This window comes from Tachysurus vachellii, chromosome 11, assembly GCF_030014155.1.
Source record: "Tachysurus vachellii isolate PV-2020 chromosome 11, HZAU_Pvac_v1, whole genome shotgun sequence".
NCBI lineage: Eukaryota > Metazoa > Chordata > Actinopteri > Siluriformes > Bagridae > Tachysurus > Tachysurus vachellii.
Window position 1 is genome coordinate 15,930,733 of NC_083470.1, and position 25,803 is coordinate 15,956,535.

A 25,803-nucleotide genomic window follows, 5' to 3' on the forward strand; every position below is an offset into this window, starting at 1 on the left:
CTTGTTCATTTACGAACGAGTTTAGGAACTTGCTTATCAAAATGGTTTTCACTTGTTGGAATCACTTGTTAATTAAAGAACTTTCTTACGGACCAGATAACAAAATACTTGATGTTATGATGCCACCCCGTTTTGACTCTTGTTTCTATCTTTGACATCTTTAATCTAAATCGGGTTGGGGAGTGGGGGTGTATTGAAAAAGATAATGGAAAAAAAGCGTAAAGATCTGTTACATAAAGACTTTGATGCACAATTCAAAATGGTACGTTTATGTCGCATCTTTTGGGCCACCTTGATTTACTAATCAGAGCAAAATATGCGACATAAACGTGCCATTTTGAATTGAATGATTATTATTATTAGTAGTAGTAATAATCATAATAATTATAAAGAATTATATTCACAATGTCAACTTTGCAATTTGAATAAAATAATGTTTCTCAAAATTGCAACTGAAAAAGCTGCCACTTTTATCATGTGAACACATTGATTCGGCTCTCTGCCTGTTGCAGAAGCAGTTATGCGTTTCCTTATAATTGTAAACGATCTTCTGCAAATACTGTTCGGAACTTAAAACGACAAACAGGTCAAAAGCTCGCAAAAGTACCACCCCATTAATTCTGTGTCCAATGCTTATTCGGCTATAGAACTGGTACAGGCTTTATTTCTGACGCAATTATTAAATTAAAACTATTGACTTGCCCACACTTGATTTGACTTGAGATATTTCAGATGCTATAAGATATTTCGGGAAAGATCAGTGTTGTAGACAATACTCTGTGTTCTGGACATTTTATTTATTTATTTATTTTATTAATTTATTTCTTGTATTATTGTTTTAGGATTTGTTTTAGAGTTAGCTGCGCGGTTTTATGCCTCAGTTCCGGTTCTAGAGCCCGCGAAACGCCACTGCGGTGTGGTGCATTTTTAGAGTCGGTGAGAGAAATAGTGTGTAGCAGGTCGGCTTTTGATCAGAGCTTGATAGGAGTGTCACGAGGAAAAGAAGGCATGTTATACAAAAGCACCAGACAACAAAGCTCTTGCTCTCTCCGGTATTCCTTTACAAGCCACAAGTCGCCGTTATCAGCTCATAACATAGCCAAGAGATGAAAGACAAAGATTTATAAAACCAGACAGCACGATTGACAAAATCCGATCCTCTCCGATCCAAAACCTCCATAAAATATGCGATTGAACTTACTCGTATAAGATCTGCTAAAAACCGTTTCATTTATCAATCTCCTTATTTACATTTTTTTACATTTAATTTATTATTACATCCACGTTAACATATATCTACCGTACTGAAATGTTTTATGTATAAGCCAACATTACTCACGACAGTGACCGCAGATAATAAATATGCATGTATTCAATTAAGGGTAGTGTAATAATCCTATTACATGGGATTTTATTTGCATAAGGATTTTAGAGCACGGGTCTTCAAATTTGTGCACTAAAACTTTCATGTAAGCCCGGGTACGTAAGGTACAACCATTAGTTGGCCAAATGATACAAAGTCGGTTTATCAGGATATTCTACGATGTATTAGAATTGCCTACCGTGTGACATTTGTTACGCAAAGCTCGGTCATTTAATGTTCCAATATGACACCTGGTTTTACCGATTAATTCCAATTTTACAAATATGACAACATAGTAAAATATTAAAATAAATAAATTAAAGTAAAGGAAATAAAATAAAATAGCCAACCGGAAAATAACAAATGTCATGCAAAGTCAGTTAGACTTACATTTTGTCTTGCACTGATTTTCAGCCAACATTTTGACGACTTGCTTGTCCACGTGCGCAATTGTATAATTATGGTAAGATTAGTATGTTAAGAATAAAATCAAATATGAAAGAAATAGTCCGTTATACATTAGCCTTGCTTATTTACACAAGTCATTTGTAAGAATTTGCTTTAGCCAAATGAACCCTGGATAATTCACACAGTACCCATCATTGACGAGTTTCCTAAAAGCATTGCAGCATAAATATCATCGGTAAATAGTCGAGCGAGGATCACATGAATAATCTCTCGCCCATGAAGACGATGTTGACTATGTGATGCTTTTAAGAAACTCAGTCCTGTACAGGTTTCTGGGTTCCTGTTACTGCTACTTTTTTTTTTTTTTTGCTGTTATTGCCTATAAGGAATGACAATAGTGGCAACAACAATGTCAAGTAACTTATTTTCGCTACTAAATTGTGATTTGGTTAAAACAATTTTCGTTCATATTTAGACAAGGCTATGTACGTGTTTGCATGAGTCATGTACAATCCAAAAGGCGAAATATGCATTTGCGGATTTTATATATTGTTACATCAATTTTCATTTTTAAAAAACATTAAATGCTAAATTGTGAAGCCAATTTTCACGGAAAGAATATCCAAATATCTAATGTAACAGTTGAGCTGTTATTAACGTTTATAACAACAAAAACTACTTTTACTACTACTACTACTACTACTACTACTACTACTACTACTACTACTAATAATAATAATAATAATAATTATTATTATTATTATTATTATTATTATTATTATTATTATTATTGTGTTGGTGGTGGTGGTGTTTCTTTAATATTTAATATTTAATATTTTTGTATTTGCTCTTGCAAGTTGTGAGTATTATGTAACAATACACATGTCTTTAAGGGATGGGCTTTAGAAACCGTTCATTTGGATTGCATCCAAAATGTAAGACGATGACGGATGGGTTTTGATAAAGTACAGGTCACGTATTTGTCGCTTATTGCCATTTTGATGACCCGAAATTAATGCTTTCTCTCCAATTAAGCACTGAGTGCCAATTAATGTTACAATAAAACTATATCTTTGATTAAAAAACAATAATAGGTCTGCAGAACATACACAGTAAAACAGTGTTTTATCGGATAACGAGACAATAATTAGACTATTGGTTTAAAGAAATTAAATCCATGTTAATATATACTCATATATATATATACGCATAATAAGAATTTTTACATATTTATAATACAGCACAAAGTTTTTCTTAATGCTTGGTTAGTGGCTATGACAAACAAAATAAATTATATCAACAACAACTAATAATAATAATAATAATAATAATAATAATAATAATAATAATAATAATGTAATTTTACAAAGCAGTGCTGCATTGCAAGGTGTTTATAAAAACGCTTTCGTTTTTAAAAATAAAGTATGTCAAGTCTTAACCCTCAATGAAAAAGGCTCTGACGTTAATTGGATTGTAAGGAGCGGCTCCTGTAGCGTTACGTTGTGTGTCAGTTGGATACCATGCTGTCAGTACGGCATTCGCTTCTTTTGACACTAAACGCGCTCTGTTTCCTTTTGTTGGAACTCACGGGGGTGAGTCATGGGGTCTGTGACCGGGACTGGTTTTATTGTGCGGCATGTCCTTATCCGGTGGGAAATAGTTAAGAGCTATTGGATTAAATGATTAGGTCCCATTGCATAAAATGTTAAAAATCACTGAACTTTTTTTTTTGAAAAAAAAAAAAAAAGAAAGAAATTATCTGAGAATTGCGCTAAAAATGTTCTCATCAAATAATCATTACAAAATAACGTATTGAGCGTTTTGTACTCCAAACTAACTATCAAACATTGTAGCGCTTCGCTGATTGTCACAATCATGCTCATATGTTTTAGTTAGGTCTATTGTTTAAGTTAAATATATACACTCAACTATATAAAACAAATATTAAAGTATTATTTGCGCTTTGGTTACCATTACATTTGTGTCCCAACGAGCTCCAATCCTGTCATACTTATACACGTCGCTCTGATCACGAGTTTGACTGCACCGCTCAGCCAATGATAGTCCGCGGTGTAATGTGACGTCAAGATCTCGTAGAAAAGGCGCCGAGGGTCGCGCGGAACAGGAGTAGGGGGCTGGCAAAACACACATGTACTCATACCCCAAAAGTGCACTCAACTCCTCCTCCTCAATTATTTACATTTGGCTGCGACTACACGAGGGACACATCGCTTGTGAATAACAACAGCTCATTTTCAGAGATTGTGGCTTTAAACAAGAACTAAAGCAGCCGTCGTTAAAGGTGTTGGTATGTTAGCATTTATCATTCATTGGAGCCTACTGCTGAAGTTGGATGTCTTCTGAAATGACAAAGTGCTGCAAATGAAGCCAAAACACGTCGAAGATGCAAACCCTTCTAAAATACGAAAGGTAGAAATTGTACTAGATATTTCCACACAATTTCGGGATTAATTTTAATCGGCGATGAGAGAAAAATGGATTTTCGGTGAAGTGCGCCTGCAACCTCCTCCATCCTCAGGCCGAAAAGAAAAAACGTCGCGTTCAATTTAACAGTGTGATGACAGGCGTCTGACCAGTTGAAAATTGAACACGAAACACTTTAGACGAGCGTTACAGAAGTGGCATCCGTTGTTCATGCGTGCTCAAAACTCTGGAATTTTTTGTTCTAGGTCCGTTTCTGTACACTGGAGGAAAGGCTCTAGCAATAAAAGAACAGCAAAGTATTAACTTCTTAATATGATTTATATTACGGAACATCCATGAGCGAAGACATATGAACCGTAAAAGGAGAGGACTGTATCTTACGGAAGCCAACACGTTCTTTTCGCTCCCGTCCGCGATGCTATTCCACGGCCTGCCCGGAAGCGACATTCACGGTGTGATGGAAGAAATGGAGCGGAGAGGGAAGAGTGATTCGGCTGCTATCAGCTCGGCCATAGATATGGGCGAAAGAGAAACGGTAGGTGATAATACGTTGCAGAATGGCAAAGTGCTACAATTTCCATTTTCAGTCTAAAAAACTGTATACAGAATAAACAAAATTAAGATATTAATATTAAGATACTTTGGTAATTAAAACATATTACAACCTGTATCATATAAGTAATTTAATCCATTTGTTAATATCACAAACCCAGTATATTTTACTTCCATTAGTATTAATTTGTTATTTGAAATAGTGTATTCTGTTGCATAATGATTTTCACGTGTAAACAAGCAATCGATACAATACTGAAATTCTGTCTGTCATAGATGTAAAAATAAAACTATTAAATTACAGGAACATTTTATCAAACAGTTTTGATCATTTTGATGTTTGCAGGTCTTTTATTAACCTCTACCAAACACAACTGCGTTGTTTAATGTGCCGTCCAGTTTAAGGCAAACGTGAGCTAGCTAAAACCTCTATACAAATAAAACAAAATGAAAATAAATTAATTGTAATAGATTAAATACTTTTATGTTTTTTTGTTCGTTTGTTTTTTAATTTATACGAGAGGGTGTTTTGGCTAAACACTGGTAATTCATTTTAACATTACATCCAATATATATCTAGTAAAACGCACAATGTGTGAATATCTGTCGGTGGTATGTGTTGAGCAGGTTTTTAGTAGAAACGGGTCCCATTATTTTAATAGTATTATTGTTACCAGTAAATAATATTACTATTGTTAATAATAATAATAATAATAATAATAATAATAATAATAATAATAATAATAATAATATGTACGATGACAATAATTGAATATGCATAAGTTTTGGAAGGAAGTGCAACAACTATTTATTTAATACGCATCATATTTATAAAGAATATAGATTTAAAAAAATCACATATTTAATGTATAATTAATGTCATCCATGTATTATTTAAACTTTCACGTGCTTCGTGTCCCCTCATTTTTTAGGACACGCGGTCAGCTCTTAGCCCCTCCCGTTCGGACACTAAGCACCTCTAATCAGCCAAAGTTCAGTATACAAGTTTTCAGCACTAACATGGCGGCAGGGTTGCAAATTCAAACGTCGTTTTTATTAGAGACCATGAGATACCTGATAAACTACTGATAAAGATACAAAGGCAACCTTAGATTTTAGGACCATAAACAATGATTAGTAGCCCTTTTTTACGGTCATTTTATTTCTGAAAGTGTTATAAAATATGCTTTTTGGACAGGTTGGACCCAGTCTTTGCTTAATCTGTAAATGGTGTTTCTACTTAGAGCCTGCCGTCGATGAGCGGTGAACGAGTGGCTCTGTGTGCGGGCTGCGGGGGAAAAATATCCGACCGCTACTACTTGCTTGCCGTAGACAAACAGTGGCACATGCGCTGTCTGAAATGCTGTGAGTGCAAACTCAATTTGGAGTCCGAGCTCACCTGCTTCAGCAAGGATGGAAGCATCTACTGCAAGGAAGACTATTACAGGTGAATGGCTCGCGGTCACATAGGTGCCAACTTGTCACAATAGCAATGTGGCTTCATGCAATGTGGCTTTTGAGTTCTTTAAGAATGTATTCCCAGACACCTTCTCTGCACTGTCCGTAGGGCTCCACACTTAACTAACTTAACTTTAGCTATAAAGCAAAGGTGTTTGCTGCTTAGAGTGAAATGTAATGCTCTTTTAACAGTGGTTATATTATAACGCGTGAAAATGGAGTAAGGCTACCTACCAACTGAACAAGACTCGTGGCACATATTATGTCTCAAATGGTGGTAATAATATTTAATATTAATATTTAGGTTTATTATGCGAATATTGCTTTCCATTACAGCATTAATAACCACCAGTTATTAAGGAGAGAAAAGACAGTACAGGAATATTAGCATTTATTGGGTGTTTATTGTTGTTTACAGAAGTAAATATCACACTCAACACTGCCGCGGTTTGTAACAAGTAAAAAACGAGCCCTTAATTTTCGGTAGCCTAGCAGACTAAGACTTTGGGAGCTAAAAATGTAAATACACTTCATGTCTTTAACTTATTCAATCTATGCTTACGGCTGTCTCTTTCTTGTGCAGAAGGTTTTCGGTGCAAAGGTGCGCGCGCTGCCATCTCGGGATTTCAGCCTCGGAAATGGTGATGCGAGCTCGGGACTTGGTTTACCATTTAAACTGTTTCACGTGCACGACGTGTAACAAAATGCTGACAACGGGCGACCATTTCGGTATGAAGGACAGCCTCGTGTATTGTCGTTTACACTTCGAGACGCTCGTGCAGGGGGACTACGGACACTTCAATCACACAGAAGTGGCTCCAAATAAAGCGCTGGGTACAGCGGGGGCGCTCGCGCTCTCCTATTACAACGGAGTTGGCAGCGTACAGAAGGGACGCCCAAGGAAACGGAAAAACCCCGGTTCGGGAGCAGATCTGGCCGCTTATAACGCAAGTGAGAGCTGGTTTTTTACGTTAATCAAGGAAAAGTTATTTTTCAGCCTTCCAATTTCCGGGCTATACAAAGCGTAGGTTAACGAAATAAAGAACACACATAAAATAGATTTAAATATTCGATAATTAAAACACTAATTTGTTTACTAATCAATTTACAATGTTTCATGGATTAATCAATACAGCAGCCGTACATTTTATTTAAGAGCAGGCTACAGGAGCAAACCTGACCTCCTACAGTGCAGGCGGGCGCTATTTTGAACACAGTGCATCGAAAAATGTATTATTTTCAATGTTTCTGGCTGTTCGCAACTTTAAACTAAGGCTACAAAAGCTAATGAAACAAAGATGATATCGATATATGTATGCTTCTATAAACAGTTCTGTAAAGGCACTTGCTTATCGTTATGCTTATCGTTTTCAGGCAATCCTTTAAATGCAAAACCTCATATGAATATTTAATTATCTATCTTATGCTAAAAAAACATATATTTCAACTGTTTTCTCTTTAAGGAGAAGATGCAATTAACCCCAAATGATATTTTCTTAGATGGAGGTAAAAGTATTTTTAAAAGTACTTTTACTGCAGGTGTCTGAAAACTTATTTCTTCATGCTGACCATGTGTAGATAAAATACCCCACATTTTCACAGCAGCATGTCTGATATTAATCTAGCCAAGAGAGCGAACATTAAGCTCAGGTAAGGTAAGAGAGAAAATGTTAGAAAGGCTTTGTTTAGCGAAGATTAATTTGGAATTTATGATATTATATATGAGATAAATTAGTTACACACATATATTTACCTAATTTATATATAAATATGTACAGCGGTTACACATAGGTTAACATTTCGGATTTGTCATTTGGTGATCCCCAGTTTGAGGTCAAATTTGCTAATTAAAATGAAGATCTTTCAGAGTTTCACAAAAAATGGCATTACATACTTCCCCCAAAGGTACAAGTGAAAAACGTTGTAAGCGTTCTAACTTGTTTTTATTTTCGCCCGTTTACGTTTACGTATGCATGCTAAATGCACGTTTTGATTCGATTACAACTGCTTGAGAAAAACTTATTTAAGGGTTATGATCGCTGCACTGAAAACTATTATGCATAAACGATGCAGTAATATAATTATTTAGTTTTCAGAATGTTCTTGTCCTCAAACTTACGGCAATTAGTGACTCGTTAACTCCTACCTAAATAATTTGGGTCAACTGTTTAATTTTCCTCTGTATAGGCCAAATGAAGCCATAAGTAGCCTTAGTCACGTTCTCAAATACAGGAGCAGCCTATTATAACTCAATATTATTAGGTGACTACCAGATTGCAATGTTATTTATGTTAAATTTTGTTGTTTGATTTTCCATTGTGTTTTGCTGTGGTTTCTAAGGAGATCATACAACCGACCGTGAAATTCAAAATTGAACATTTAAACAGGTTGCATTCGTTATAAGTAACAAATTTTAAAAGAAAGAAATGTCCTGTCCAAACAAATTTTGTGTTGCAGTTTAGATATATTTTCACAGGTTTGTCGAATTAGCAATGCCAATGTCAAATTGCTCATAAAGCTTTGTGTTATTATAGTTTTTATCCATTATATTTTTCTTCAAGTCGCTTTATCATGATATTAAATTAGAAAATTCACTTATACCACTGCCATATTTTTCTGTACCATTACACAAATTAAAAAATGAATTTAGGTATTAGCCTAGACTAATAATGTCGGTACAACGAATTGTTAGATATCAAGGATCTCTTTGCTTGTTAAATCAACACACAGTGCCGCACGAAATGTACAGACCGGACTGCAAGTATGTGGTTTCGATCAATGCTGCCTCCTTCGGGTTACAGACAGAACAACAACCACGACCAAAGGGCAAGAATAGAGAACACATTATCTGTAACATATATTCTCTACAAAGAACAATTTCATACAAAGCCATAGAAATAAATTATTTTGAAGCTATAGTTGCTTAAGAAACTTCAGCTGTGGAACTGTGTTAAACACCAGTCAGTATCATATCAGCTTAATTAAACAGCGGAGACTATGTTTTAATTTACTACTATAAAGCACATATTAATATTTAGGCACTCTTATATTTAAATAATATTTACTATTTATTATAGTGCTTCACTAACAGTAATATGTCTTGATTGCCTGATTTATGTCAATCCAGTGCATCCATGTGCATCACTTCACACATTAAAGGATAATTATCTGACATGCTGATCAGACATTTTTTTTCCGAGATTAATATTTACAGTTGTCAGAGAAAACAGAATTCCTGAACTGTCTTGTGCATAGCAACACTTCAACCTCTGCCAAGTATCTCCCACAACTCTCTGCATCAGTATGTTTAAAAACACTTCATTGCAAGAGGCATCTTAAATTGCTGAGCCACATGCAATGAAAATCACTATATTAATATTATAAATTGGCATAACTAACATTTAAAAACAACTAAAGGTTTTGGGCATATATTTATTACTCATCCAAATATTTGATTTTGATCCAAATATTATTAATTTGTTTCTTTTTAAGGTGAATAATATCAATGATCTATATTTCCCTTAGACTGTAGAGAACTGGTTTTCCCCTTTGTTTCTTATATGCAATCAAAGACTATGTTGCTTTTAAGCCATAGTTTATCAGGCAAAATCCAGGTACATATAAACACGTAAGAATTTGAAAGAAGTCTAATGTCAGCAACTAGCAAAAGAACAATATAAAAAAAGAACTAAATGGCACCTCGTTAATTTATAGCCTTGCATAAAAACTAAAAAAACAATTCACTGTCAACCCAACTGAATCTGTTAATATTAAGATTCATTAGAAGGGAATTAGCTGGCTGCCTTTATATCCTACTGTTCTAGCTCAACATACCTATGGAAGTGAATATACCCAGACTCCCTTATGTATGTATATTTCCTATGTTTTCTTTAAAACAGCACTAAGCTGCAATGAAAATGATGGGGATCCCATAGACAGAGAATCTCACTACAGTTCTGGTCAGAAGACTAAGCGAATGAGGACTTCCTTCAAGCACCATCAGCTGAGAACCATGAAGTCCTACTTTGCTATCAATCACAATCCAGATGCCAAGGATTTGAAACAGCTGGCACAGAAAACAGGTCTTACGAAGCGTGTACTTCAGGCAAGAAAGCTTTTTTTCTGTTATAAAGTGTAGCCAATTGTAAATTATATATTTTATTAGTATAGAAAATTTCTGAATTCTTCTTGATTAATATACATATTTTAATTTAGTTTAATATTAAACCTTATACAGACATGAAATTAAAGAATATATTCTCAGTTGAATAATTACACTTGGCTGACAATTTATTTTTAATTAAAAAAAGCATTATAATTGTATTCAATCAGTTTTCAATTCTCTAAAAGTAACTATAAAAATGAAATAATTAACTAAAAAAATCAGAGAAATAAAAAGCAATAGCGTAGACAAAGGAATTGTTACATGCCAAAACAAATATAAAAATGAACATTGCCTCAAGAACCACCAGATATCATTGAAAGGACATAGGTTGTAGTTATCTAATAAATGTGCCTAGAGCACAAAACAAAAAGAGAAATTAAATAAAAAAACGCTAACCTTTTAACCAGCATGTCTTTTTTTTTAGTTTGTTTATATGCCATTCCATTTTAGATGCAATTTCCGTAATGAACTAATGGATGGATCAACATGTTTTTTAGGTCTGGTTCCAGAATGCCAGGGCCAAATTCCGACGAAATCTTCTGCGTCAGGAGAATAGTGGAGTAGACAAAGTTTCAGATGGATCAACTTTAGCTGGTGGAACCCCATCTGGTCCGGCATCAGAAATTTCAAATACTTCTATAAGCCCATCAAGCACTCCAACTACACTGACAGACCTCACTAACCCCACAATGCCCACTGTCAACTCTGTACTGACTTCTGTGCCAGGCACCCTGGATGTGCATGAGTGTCGAAGCCCTTCACAGGCAACACTTACCAGCCTCTTCTGATGCTTGTCACTAGTGATAATCACCACAAACTCTTTTGGCTTTGCAATTACAGAGAGCATCCTTTCTGTCCTGGTGTGAAAGTTTTACTACTAGTCTGTACCACATACACCATACCTAGCCCTTATGCTCACAGGTGCTGTTTGTAAAATGGTGGTGTATAATTCAGATGTGATTAATGACACAAAACCCTGACCTGGGAAATGTTTTAAATAGACAGAACAAAATGCTAACAAGCTAATGCCAACTAGAGACAATTAAAGACTGTTAAAGTACACAAAACAAGTGGAAAGTCAAAACAAACTTGAAATTGGTTAAAAGAAAAAAGCTATTGTTTGAGTTTGAGCCTCTTTCATAGTATTGCATAGAGGCAGGCATGCCTCAGTGAAAGGATGTTGATGTTTTGTTGTTGTTCTTGTCTTTGGTGGAATTGAAGAGAATATATTTGAATTTTTATTTCATTGTTACCCAACTATGTTTACAACATAAGACTGAGGACAGACGTACTCTCATCATATGAGAAAGACATCTATCTTCAGTCTTTTATTTATGTAACTGCACACAGGGGTCAAAGTGAGGAAAATGGATTATAACGTTAATAATCTTGAGATGAAAATGATAAACAGTAAAATCATAATTGTCACGTGCCTTAAGCTGCATTTTAGTAACTCTATACAAAGTCCATTTCTCACAGCTAAAATTAGTTCAATTTAAATAGGTGTAGTTTATCTGTTGAAGCAACAAGGTTTGGTTACTTCATAAAACACAAGAATTAAATACAGGTACATGCTGTTTCTTCTGTCCTTCTCTTACTCTGTTTTGCTCTCTCTCTCAGCTTTTCTTGTTTTCTCTCCCAAGAGAAACTTAAAATATATAAAATAAAATTAACTCAACATCTTACCTCACTAAAAGAACACTGGATATGATAGCAAAGCAGCTAAAACCTTAATACACACTTCATCTTAGCAAAGGTAAGAGTAAAAAGTGCACTAAAATGCTATAGCTGGGTGATTATTTGTATTAGTTCTGACAGATTTTGCTCAGAACAGGATAATGTAAAGCAGTAAATATGATCAAATTGTTTTGTAAACAATTGTGAAAGAAACACCACATTTTTTTTTTGTAGATTTATGAATTCTTTTACAATTATTAAGATGTGACAGTGTTGAGAAAAAGGGGAAAGGTTTTCATGGTGACCACAGGCTTTTATTGAAAATGCTGTATGTTTTGGACTGACTACTGAGGTGTTTCTTTGAGTATCCTTCACAATATCCCATTTGCTGTAATTGTCAGTTCTGTACAAAATATATGTAACAATTTTTTGGGTCATCCTTGTTATTGCCATAAACTGAGAAAGAAGAAATTTTGTAGTGAAAAAACATAAGATCTCATATCTCATTATTATTACTCTACTTATAATACTATTATTTATTCCATTATGATCTTAGTTTTTAGATTATCATTGAATTTGATTAAAGAAAAAATAATTTATACACTATATGGATATAGGTCTGTGGACACCTTACCATCACACCCATATGTGGTCCTTTCCCAAACTCTTTTCACAAATATGTAATCTCAGAATTGTTTAGGATTGTAAATGTTTGACAAAATCTTGAATGGGATGTTTGGCAAAGGCCCACATATGTGTGGTATGGTCAGGGGTCCACAATCCTTTGGCTATATAATTTATGTCAATCAAAATCATACATATGGTTACTAGTGTTAATATATATTTTATTATAACATAATTTAACATAAACAGAATTCTAACTTTTATGTTACTAATTCTATTTGATAAAAAAAAAAAATCAGTGGATTTCCTATATGTAATTATGTTCTAAAATTACAACAGTAACAGTAGTCTTTAAATAAATGCTTTAAAATCATACTATAATGATGGGTAAACTTAAATTTTAATTGAACCTTAATTGTTGCAATGTACTGTGTGTGTTAACATATCAGAGAACTCAATTTATTACTTGTCATACAAATTAACTGACACATTGCTCTACATTACATAACTATTACCGTAATTTCCTAATTACAAATTTTTAAGTTTTGCAATGAGCAAACGATGAAGAGCACACCATGTATATAGCCACTGGTTTACATCTATGATAGAAAATAAGTAATAACATAAACAACAACTAATGCTTACAACTTTATTTGGCCAATTTGTTCACATGAAATGACTGCGATTAATCTCATCATATGCTTACAACAAATTTCATCTCACAATATTTTTCCATTTTGCTATACCTTGCACTTGGGGGCATGGTGGCTTGGTGGTTCACTCTGCATGCTTCCTTGACTCTGATCTCACTCACTCACTTATTTTCTACCGCTTATCCGAACTACCTCACAGGCAGGATACACCCTGGACGGAGTGCCAACCCATCGCAAGGCACACACACACACACTCATTCACTCACACAATCACACACTACGGACAATTTTCCAGAGATGCCAATCAACCTACCATGCATGTCTTTGGACCGGGGAGGAAACCGGAGTACCCGGAGGAACCCCTGAGGCACGAGGAACATCTAAACTCCACACACACAAGGCTCTCTGACACTATATAATTTACTACTCCTGCCTCACCGTAACATTATAGGGGTCCTATCATTTAGCAAACCCAGGTCATATTCAGAACCCAATGTAGAAACTCCAACCACTCTGTTAGCCAAGACAAGAAAATGGTAGCTAAGATTACTACTACTACTACTATTAATAAATAGATTCAAATTTGAATAATAAAAATAATAAGCATATTATAAGAATAGTTGTATTGTCTGCGTGGAAAGGGCTGTAAAGACAGGTTAGGAACCTGGATAGGGACCTAGTGCATGGCCAAGAGAAAAGAAAAAAGTAAAAGCACGGCACTAATCTGGGATTAGGTGCTTTAGGTGTCTTGTTTGTGAGGTTTAGGGAAAACCTGCTGCTAAAAGCTGACAAGCTTGGCGTAGAGGCCCTCTGGAGAGCAAAGCAGGTCAGGGGAAAAAAGAAAATGAGAAGGCCAACAAGTAAAAAGTAATAGAGAAGTACAGTTTTTCTGACACAGAGACTGCCCATTTTACACTGAAATAGTCACGGGCAACAGTTAATCTAAAATCCAACCCAGAAAATGTGAATTTTATGATAACTAATTATGTTTCTGAGTCTCATAAGTTGTGACAGCCTTTAATATGTAGAAATCAGATACATGGAAAAAAGGTAGAGAAAACCACATTCTAATCCAAAGTGATTATCTCCACAAAACATACAGAGTATAGCTCAAGGCTCACAAAGTGTCAAAAAGTCTTTTTCAGACAATCCTGACCTGGATGGACCACCTCATCATTCTCTTGGAACCACGTCTGAAGGAGGCTGCACCACAGCCATAACCAACTAATACCGGCATATGACCCACTAGCAACAGCTCCTGACTCAAAAGCCAGACCTCTGCTCTACCCAGACCTGCCTACTCAGGAACGTCCGTGCACACCACCAGTCAATGCATTCATGGCACCCTTAAGGTGTGTGGGAGTAAATTCAAAGATTATTCAAGTTTTCCTTTCTGCTGTCTGAATGTTGTCTGATTAATCTGATGGGCAAAGTTTTAATTTGCAAATTCTGAATAAACCTACCTGACACTCCAAATGGATTGAAAGTGAATACAAATCAACCAGTTGAATTTCAGGGCATTAAGTAGGACCCCAGACCTCTTCTGTATGTGTATGAGTGGAAACTCAGCACTTCTGATGTGAATTCAGTAAATCAAGAATAAATGTTGTAGAATACATGCAAAGCCAGGGAAGACACACTCAGAATTCATTCATGGGAAGTGGGAAGACTTATGAGAGTGGACATTGAAATGTGTGAAAACTGGTGATTGAAAAACCATTTCAGATACCACTGTGTTTTATAATGATATAAAAGCGTACTGTAATGTCTTTGGAACATTTGAGATAACACCACAGGCAAACACAGATGTGCTGCAAGCAATGTGGCAGTTACCAGATATTTCTGTAGGTTGATCCCAGTTTAAACGCATTTCTTAAGGAACTCCGAGCAAACATGATGTGGGTCTACAGTAATTAAGAATTGTGCACCGGTACAAAAATGTGACTGGCCCAAGCTGCTGTTTGACCTGGAGGTTCTCAGACAGGAAAGAGCTCAATTTATTGCCTACGGGCTCTTACCCCATCATTGTGGGCCGATGATGCTTACTGTCACATCTGGCACTCATGTTGTGCTGATGTTGATGAATCCGTGACCGAATTGAAGTGCTCACCGGGAGTTGATGGGGTTGACACAGTGGTAATTCTAGCTCCTGCCAAATGTGAGACAGAAAGTGGTGTCGTGTTGGATAGCACAATAATGCAAGAGGACCTAGGATAGAGCAGCCCTAATAGAGAAACCTTGCGCAAGGTATACACATATGCCATTTTTAATTTTTCATCTTTCCACACCTCCATTAGCTTGAGGATGGTAGAAGCAGTGTGTGTATGTGCCGCTGTTGTCAAGCAGAGGAAAATCAAGGCTAAGGAACAGGTCAAGACCCAGGATATTAGTGCCATGCTGAGTTATGTAGAATGGAAACTCTGGTAGATGTTTTTGCCCATATTGTACAGGGAATTTAACTACTCCAGTCACTGGAATACTGGCTTGGTCATAGCCACTGAGCTTTCCGAGCTTTCCTTGATGACGGTTACATCAGAGAAAAATTTCTTGTAGGTGGCCATATTAAGCAATGACACTTTACTGTAGCTCCTGTGTCAAGAAGCAGCGGAATACAACAGTCTTTCAGCTGCCCACCACATCTACAGACAGAGGCTGTGTTTACTGGACTGTGTTTACTGGACTGCACCTGCAGCCTGGTATTCCTCATCCATGACTGTATTTGCAGGTTGAATTGACATCAGTTTTAACTGCATTAATCTCTGCTACTTTAGCTGCACACTGTGTAGCTTCCTCAATTTGGAATGCCAAAGTGAGAGCCTTATCCAAAGTAAGAGTTTATCATCTTCCATAAGCAGCCTCTCTCTGTCCCATGCACTGTTTGTTTTTTCAATAAGTTTGTATCTAATTAATTTGTCAAGGAGAGCACTGAATTTCCACTCAGCAAGGCTTTTTAAATCAGCGACAAACTGACTTGCTTCTTTGTCTGGAATTTAAGCATTTCAACAGTGTTCTATGAGTCTTTTGAAAATGTCATTTTAGTCATGCCACAGCGTCAGGGTATGTATTTGCAGCACACAACATCTGGAAGATCTGTAATCTTACAGATGACAGATAAGAATGACTGATAACAATGAAAATCTGGTTAGCAACCACAACATAGACATGTGTTATTATTACAGAACCTTTATACCTAATTATGCAATTCTCGAGGCTCCCTTGAGTTCAATGGCTCTTTGGAAGGGTCTACAGGCCCACAGTGCACTTAGTTGGACATCTGAAGCAGAAAATGCCTTTTTAAGATTTAAAGCTAGCCTTACAATCCACACCCAGATGAGATACCAAATTCAAACAAATCATTCACACATAGTAGATAAAAAGGGGGGTTTATGACATCAGTATTATGGCAAGATCATGAGGGAAAATTAAGACCAGTAGACTATTTTTCAACTAAACTGGTAGTGGGATTGCCTATGTACTGTATTTAAGATCTGTAGGAACAGCTGAAAAAGCAATAAATGCTTCGGGTGACATTGTAGAATACAATGAAATTACCCTATACTGTAGTTCCAAGATGCAGTACCATTTATTCTCCTTAAACAGAAAATGTCACATATGTCAGCAGCCAGCACAGTGGTTGAGAGATAATGTCTTCTTGAAATGTCAAATGTCAAAAGGGAATGCTGTACTGTACTAAAGCCTGAAACCCTTTTTTCACAAAAGTTGATGAAGAACAGCACGATTGTGTAATGGCTGTAATTTGCAGGTCCGACTTGTCTCCTACCCTATCGCAGAATCCAGAGCTTGAAATGTTTGTAAATGTATCAGCCTTCAGAAACCAGAAAACAGGCCGTAGCTAAGATGCATTAGTTCAGTGAAGTAGTCACTTCAGTTCTACTAGTAACAGTAAAAGGTGAATCCCTAGCAGGAGTTAATTGCTTTAACTGAAGCATGTAAATTAGCACAAGGCAAAAGTGTTACCATTTATACTAATAGCAGATATGCTTTCAGGGTAGTACATTATTTTGGCACATTGTGGCAACAAAGAGGTTTCCTTACTTCTTAGGTAAATTAATCACGCACAATGCCCTGATTCTGATCGCCTGGATGCAGTCCTATTAACAAAATCTATTGCTATACTGTATGTGAATGTACAGCACATACAGGAAACACTGACTCCATTTCACAGGGTAATGTCAAAGTGGATGAATCAGCAAAGTCAGCTGCACAAAAATCCTTTATGTATAAAGAAATTGTGTGTATTTTGAAAATATCTACTCCCACAGCTGACCTTAAAGATCTTCAGGCATGTTGCACAGCAGAAGAAAGAGCATGGAGAAAAGTAGGATGTGTGATAAGAAATGGGGTTTGGTAGAGCCCCAATGACAAACCATGCTTGCCAAATAAATTGTTTCCTTACTATAAAAATTTGATGCATGATTAAGACAGGCAAAATAATCTGAAAACGCAAAACAGGCAAAGCAGAAAAACAAGGCTTGGTATGCAACAGGGTTGACGATACTTTGCACCATATAGCCATTTGTGGCTAGTTTATATGCTGGCACATCCTTAAGTGACTTCGACTGAACATGGAAGTTAGTATTCCAGGGAGCTGGCAAGGATGTTCTCACAGAACCCACCCCTCTAGGGGCACCTCCTGGTGTCCTTTTCCTTCTTGGGTCTGGATGGTCTGGGTATGACTGGTGGAATTATGTGATTAGAGACACGGTCTAGTATTTCCATACCATGGAAATAAGGGAGGTTGGTATCCTAGGATGCACTGGAATGGGATGAGTCCCGTAGCCGTACAGGTGAGGGAGTTTTGAGCATACTCTGTGCATGCTCCAGTTTTGTTGCTGTTGGCTACAATATGTTCGTAAATAGCTTTCCAGCTCCTGGCTAAGACATTCAGCCTGTCCATTAGACTGGGGGTGATAGCTGGACATTTATTCATAACATCTTGCAGAAGGCCCTCCATACATGAGATGTGAACTGTGTGCTTCTGTCAGAGACAATGTCTTCTGGGATACCGTAATTTCTGGACACTTGCTTAAAGATTGCTTTGGCAGTTTCCATGCTGGTGGGAAGGCCTTTCAGGGGGATCAGCATGCATGCTTTAGAAAACCAATCTACCACCACGAGAATGGTCAAGAATCCCTGTGAGTTGGGGAGATTGGTGACAAAGTCTACTGCGATGTGGGACCAGGGGCGACACGGTATTGGAAGTGGTTCCAGGAGTCCCGCAGGTAGTTGACGCTTTGAGCTTGTCTGAGCACAGTTTGAACATGCCTCTATGAACCTCTTGATGTCCATAGCCAGTGAAGGCCAACAGAAGCCTTGCGAGTGAGCCATGTCGTTTGTTGGATGCCTGGGTGTCCTGAGTTCGGAAGGTATAGACCCTTTCCAAGGTGCATTGCCTGAGATTTACGTTTACATTTACAGCATTTGGCAGATGCCCTTATCCAGAGCGACGTACATAAGTGCTTAAATCTCTATCATTGGATACATTAATGCTGGTTCACTAGGTAAGATACTTTAGATCTGTGGGTACATATTTCAGCATAGTAGGGCATGTGTGTATATTACAGTGTGATGGCAAATGTCATTGTCCAATAAATATTTTAAACAAACTTATATATAAATTATATATAAAGAAAGAAAGAAATCCATGTAAATGATAGGAATATTCAGTTCTCTAGAAAATTGTCTTGGTCTTTATTTAACTATGAATATGCACTAAGAAATGCGATATGTAACAAATGGGTTTTGTTGTGGTCTTGCTGGGATTATACTAGCATCTAAAAAACAACATATGTTGACCAGCACACCAGCATCCCAGGCTGGTCGGCCAGCACACCAGCATCCCAGGCTGGTCGGCCGGCACACCAGCATCCCAGGCTGGTCGGCCGGCACACCAGCAACCAGCACCTAATGCTGGACCAGCATACCACCATTCCAGGCTGGTCGGCCAGCACACAGCACCTAATGCTGGACCAGCATTCCACCATCCCAGGCTGGTCGGCCAGCACACCAGCATCCCAGGCTGGTCGGCCAGCACACCAGCAACCAGCACCTAATACTGGACCAGCATAAAACCATCCCAAGCTGGTCCCAGCATGCAAAACATACCTTATGCTGGACCAGCAATGCTGTTTTTTTGGCAGGGAAGAGTGGAACTTTCAAGAAACCACTGTTTTTTATTCTGAAGTAATCACAAAACACTACAATTGATGTCTGGTGTGGCAATTAACATGGTGCTTAATCTGGAAGTTGATTGGTTGCACCTGATGAAATTTATAATGGTATAGTCTAAGAGGCTGATCACTGTATAATATGTACATAGAACTTTAAAAAAAGTTAGTTTCATTTATTTTATTTACCAGGGTGAAACCTGCCAAAAAGTAAAGATAGTCAAAGGGTGTGATTACATTCTATAGGCACTGTATGTCCCTCTATATTCCAGGTGCTCTAATGCTTTGTGGAGATCTATGACACTTTTTGCCTTTTTGTAAGCAACTTGAAGGGGTCAAAGGCGGAAGGGAGGCTGGCTTTAATTTGCCTCAGAAATGGTCTCTCTAGGCATTTTGTGACAATAGATGAAAGAGCAATGTGTCTGTAGTGATTTAGACTGTCGAGAGCAGGCCTCTTTTCTACCACAATGATAGTGGATGATTCAAGTCAGGGTATGCCAATGGCTAATTGTGATGGGGACAAATTGTCTGTATTATGTATTTGTAGTGGCCACATAAGTTTATGAAGGCTGTTTTTTTACTTATCTTTGTCTCATTTTCAGGCCAGGTTGTATCTGCTGCTTAGATCTAGCTTGGTAAATATATTTGCCTCCCTCAGTTACTCTAAAGTTGGCGGTACAAGGGGTAAAGGAATGCTTGACTTTGATTACATTTAAACTGTGATTGCTTAGTAACCAATGCAAGGTTGTAGTTCTCCATCCTTCTTCTGTATGAAGAAGAAACTAGATGCTGCTGGTAATGTGGTGGATTGGATAAAGCCAGCTGCCAAGGCTTCCTCAGTATATTCCTCCATGGCCTTTTGTTTTTTGATAGTGAGTAGATGTGTTTCCTTGGTGGTTCTCCATTTGGCAGTAAATTGCTCCAGCAGTCCCAGAGGTGGTGGGTGGTGGGGGTGGAGCAGGGTTTAATTTAGTAGAGTGTTCTTTACTGAAGACCTGTTCCAGTTCATTGTATTCATTGTGTATGGATTTGTCTGGGCTTTCCACTGTGGTGGTGTGAAAGGGTATTTGCAGGACATGCTTTAGACAGTGGTGTTTAATATACGTAATGACTTTACGTATATTAAACAGGACATGCTTTAGACAGTGGTGTTTAATATACGTAATGACTTTACTCCTTGATTCACAAAGAGTGCATATGGCAGGGGCTGAAGACAGTCAGTGAATTTAGAGGCAAATCCATGAATGTGGTGAATGCTTACACTTCTCTTCCAGGCAATATGAATAACTTGCATGCATTCTTTTGCTAGCATTAGTCAATTTCACACCACCCTAACCCATAGCAACCATAATAAGGGGAACAGTATAAGGCTGGTGTTTATAGACTGTAGCTCAGCATTCAAATACTATAGCTTCATAAAGTTTGTCTCACAAGCAGACTCCAGGTAGTTAGATTGTGCATGTTCATGTATAACCACATCCCCATTAATGTTGGAGCAACACAAAGATGCATCTTGATCCCCTGCACTTTTCTTTCTACTCACTAGACAGGGTGACTTACAAAGCTTCTCATATATTGTCATGTTTGCTGAAGATACAATGATTATGGGCCTCTTTTCCAACAATGTTTGCTCCACCTTGTCAAGGTGGAGAAACCGACAGTTTGTTTCCAGACCTCTCCCTGAATGTCCACAAAACTAAAGAAATGGTTGTGAACTTCAGGAAGAGACAGCAGCAATGCTACAATTGAATCATGTTTAGCAGCAACCCTTTGGAGATTTGAGTAACATCAGGAACCTTGGATTGCAAATTTCTGTTGACCTGACCTGGACTTATCCAATTCCATTTGCAGAAATGCAGACTGATTGTTACACCTGGGATCACTGAGGAAATTCAGAATTCAGAATTCAGAAAACTTTCTATACTGGTACAAGCAAAAATCTTTTGACTTTGTTAATCTCAATGTGGCATGAAAACTGCTCTATCGAGGACTGCAATTAGATGCAGAGAGTGTCTAGCTGAGCATGCATGGGTCTGTTCTCCCTTCTCTGCACCACATCTACAGCAGGCAATGCAGGATCAGAGCTATGAATCATCATTGCACATCATGCTATTGCAGGTAACAAGTAAATGTATTGCACATTCATTCTATTCTCTTTTTCTTTCTTATTATTTCTATTCTTTTTTAGCCAATAGGAGGATGACAAAGAAAACCACAAAACACAGTAAAATTTCATGGACCTATTGTTAACAGGAGCCTAGCCAGTCATCTAACCAATGGTTAACTTGATCATTATCCTGAACATGATCAAGCAACTCACCTCAATATTTGATATATTGGGTAGGCTTAAACACATCCTTACAGCTCTCTGGGCTTAACACTACCATTTTCCACCTGACCTGTTCTGTCAGGACATAGTCTAAAGTTTCCTGTTTTTGCAAAATCAACATCCAGTGTGATTGTAATGTATTATCTATAAGAGCCAAAACATGTATGGCCAGCTAACCATAACACAATTATTAGGGAAAAGTGTACTTAGACATTTGCTCCAAGTGATATACTGAAGGGGTGCTTCTTGTTGTAACAATGAGTATGGTTCTGATAACCCACAGAGCACATTACCTCATTCATACTAAAAGAAAATACAGAAAATGTGGCATCAATTTGCAGAAATAATGAAATATCCACAAACTTTCTAGGCTTTATATTACGATTGAATCTTCTTGCAGCTTCAATTAAAGATTGATGACCCCTCTCCATAGACAAAATATCTAAAGTGCTATTATGATAAAGCTGAACATTATTAGACATTTTGTAAACCTTTTTTGTCTGCAACTGTGTGTTCACAATTCTTACACCATAAAATGTGGGGAGAGGTAGTTTAAGGGTCTGGCTATTGAGTAAGTCTGAATACTTATGAGTTTTAAAAAAAAAAATTAAAAGGAATGGGGATATATATAACTCAGATGGATACAAAGATTGAAGCTCTTCATTTATGCACTGTAGGAAAACTACATATGTAGTTCCCTGTTCCCTGAGAAGGGATTACCTACATCATGGCTGATGTTATGGAAACACATCATTGTGGAAGATTTGTCTGAAGCTCTGTGTGAAATCACGCCAATTTTTTAGCTTGGGTAAGTCAGGTGACAAAGCGGAGTGCGCCAGCAAGACCATAAAAGGGCATCTATGTCATATTACTCCAACTTCTACTTGTCTGAAGGAAGTGGACACCCAGAGTGTGGCCAACAATCTTGTTCCCTTCTTAAGGGACCGGATTACATACTGTGATGGTGGCGAATACACCAATACACAATCACACCAAAAGTCTGTTCTTCAACCCAGAAAATCTGCTGAAAGGAGAAGACAGCAGTGGTGCAGCACCATGGCCAGCATTGCTGACAACAACAAGGGTTCCAACAGCACCAAGATCAGCTCTGCTGGATCAGAGTGCAAGGAGGGGCAGCAAAACTCCTGACAAAATGCAGCTGGCCAATCAGGAGTGCCGCTGTGGCATTCACACAGGTAAAGTCTCTTAGTTGGTGCTGTTCTTTTTCAGTCCTCCCGCTTCAACTGATGCTTTCATCTCACCACCCTGCTAAGAAAAAACAGCATTGCTGGTCCAGCATAAGGTATGTTTTGCATGCTGGGACCAGCTTGGGATAGTGGTATGCTGGTCCAGCGTTAGGTGCTGGTTGCTGGTGTGCTGGCCGACCAGCCTGGGATGGTGGTATGCTGGTCCAGCATTAGGTGCTGGTTGCTGGTGTGCTGGCCAACCAGCTTGGGATGGTGGTATGCTGGTCCAGCATTAGGTGCTGGTTGCTGGTGTGCTGGCAGACCAGCTTGGGATGGTGGTATGCTGGTCCAGCATTAGGTGCTGGTTGCTGGTGTGCTGGCCGACCAGCCTGGGATGGTGGTGTGCTTTCCGACCAGCCTGGGATGCTGGTGTGCTGGTCAACATATGTTGTCTTTTGGATGCTAGTATAATCCCAGCAAGATTACATATCACATTTCTTAGTGCATATTCATAGTTAAATAAAGACCAAGACAATTTTCTAGAGAATTGTAATTCACTTTTTAATAAAGAAAAACATTCTGGATATTCCTACCAATCATTTACATGGCTTTCTTCATATATATATATATATATATATATGTATGTATAATGTATAATGTATAAGTTTGTTTAAAATATTTATTGGACAATGACATTTGCCATCACACTGTAATATACACATGTGCACAAATAACGCTACACAATATAACCTTTACAACACACATTTTTGTTCTTAGCTTCCACTCTCTCTTTTAGCGAGTAATAAGTAGTATGTGGTGGCGATGACCATGTTTTTTTAAGAGGTGCCACCTGGAGTCGTTTGCCTTTAGACAACTCCTGCTCTATATCTTCTTTATTCTCTGAAAAATTATAGAAACAAAATAAGAAACAAAACTATATATCACTCATTTGTTTATATTGTGCAGTGAACGAGTTACGATAAAACAGCTACTGCTTAAGTTACATACCTTTAAGCATCAGTATTTGTGCCCTGAAGAAGTATTGCTTCCATCGTACCAAATAATTGGTCAAACCTGTCCTTAATTTCACTAGTTGAAACATCTGCCATGCAGCCATCATCCAGGTACCTCACATATGCAAACATTCTGATTCCCAGTGATCAGCAGATTCGTCGTGTAGAAGCGGAAGCTTTTTATTTACCCAAAAACAAAATCCTAATTACAGTGAAAAACAAGATGATCTGGAACACGTGCACTTATACTAATTTCGATAAACACTGTAAGGTATATAATGTAGTCGAAAACATTGCGAGATTTATTTTTGGAAAGAGCAGGAACTATTTACCTTCGTGAACATAGTTGCTTTAAAGGTTGCATAGCAATGCTGATGCTGGGTAATATCTCTTCACAATACCGGTTTACTAAAAAAACAAACAACTTCCTCTTAACTACCTCTTAAATGAGACAAATGGATTATATATATCTTTCAAAAACCATCATTCTGTATGATTTATATGCTGCTTCCCTCATGGAGCCCGGGAAGTCAACATTTGTTGGTATTACTATATTTAATCTGTGGAGACACTTTAATCCCTAACGAACGATTTTTGAATGTTTTTATTCTTTGTTACTCAAAGTTTTTGAGCTTTGTTATTTCAGTTCTTTATTCAAAAGAGGGAGGAAAAGAAACAACATACTTATAATTAAATATATTCCAAAACATTGTGTTTTAATCTTATATTAATATGTTACATAGAAACATACACAAGCAAAAATAAAGGTTGTTCCCATAAAGCTCATTCCAGCAAGATCATACTGGTTAAACCAGCTACACCAGCCCTGTTTTGCTTGATAACACCATGACTATGCTGGCCACCCAGCTATACCAGCACTGACCAGCACTATACCAGCATGAACCAGTAAAAACCAGCCTGGACCAGCATGGAATTCATGCTGGTTTATGCTGGATTTTTCAGCAGGGCACTGCTGGCTGGACTCTCCACGACCCCTTGGCTGTCGAAACCCCCACACGCCCCCACAAAGTTTGCCACGCTAAGAATGCTGTACCATTTCTGCTCGCAATTTTAACTACGACTGTAAAATTCACCATAATCCCCAACTCTGTGCTATCCTTTTGTGTACACCCTACTAGAGTGCCCTACAATACAGAACCTGGTTACATAGATAACCTGGTATAGTTCCATTTTGAGGGAACTCAATGCTGCATCGTCATTGCTGAAGCTATGGGAATGCCAAAACCAATGCCACTACAACCCAGAAAACTTTCCCGGATGTTATGAACGGGCATGAACAAGTCAAGTAGAGCACCATTAGCCCTGTAAGACCCAGTATCCAGGAGTGGGGTCCAGGTTATAGAACCTGATCAGAGTGTGCAAAGATTACCAAACTGCTGCAGCATGTGTATCCTGTAGTACCCCTAGACAAAGTGCTGGGCAAGGCAATGCACCTAGTGGAGTAAGCCATAATCCTTAGAGGTGAAGCCTTTGAGGTGAATGGGTGTAAGTGCTGAGAACATGAACTGGAGAAAGACATGCAGAAAGACAAGACAAGCAGAGGCTGACATCAGTGGTGCAAAGGCATTTTAGATTAGCCCATCCAGGAAAACCGAGAGGTTCCAGGAAGGGAAATGCAGTATGCAGGAAAGCCTTGGCTGCCTGCTACTGTGCAGAGTGAAAGCCAGAGAACAGGCAGGTTCCAAATCTCAAAGCTTGGATGAAGAATCACCGTCCTTTT

At 37.7% G+C, this 25,803-nt stretch overlaps 1 protein-coding gene across 2 annotated transcripts; it reads left to right on the top strand.

Annotated features, from left to right (window-relative positions):
• Positions 1–3,940: 3,940 nt before the first annotated feature.
• lhx2b (LIM homeobox 2b) lies at positions 3,941–11,632 on the top strand. Of its 2 annotated transcripts, none has more exons than XM_060881384.1 (5): positions 3,941–4,751; positions 6,013–6,215; positions 6,810–7,177; positions 10,126–10,331; positions 10,889–11,632. In XM_060881384.1, the coding sequence occupies exons 1-5, from the start codon at positions 4,566–4,568 to the stop codon at positions 11,177–11,179; spliced, it is 1,254 nt and encodes a 417-aa protein (XP_060737367.1). In that variant the 5' UTR covers positions 3,941–4,565; the 3' UTR covers positions 11,180–11,632. The 2 variants fall into 2 exon arrangements, with proteins under 2 accessions (XP_060737367.1, XP_060737368.1); XM_060881385.1 differs by having other exon boundaries at positions 6,813–7,177.
• Positions 11,633–25,803: the final 14,171 nt, after the last annotated feature.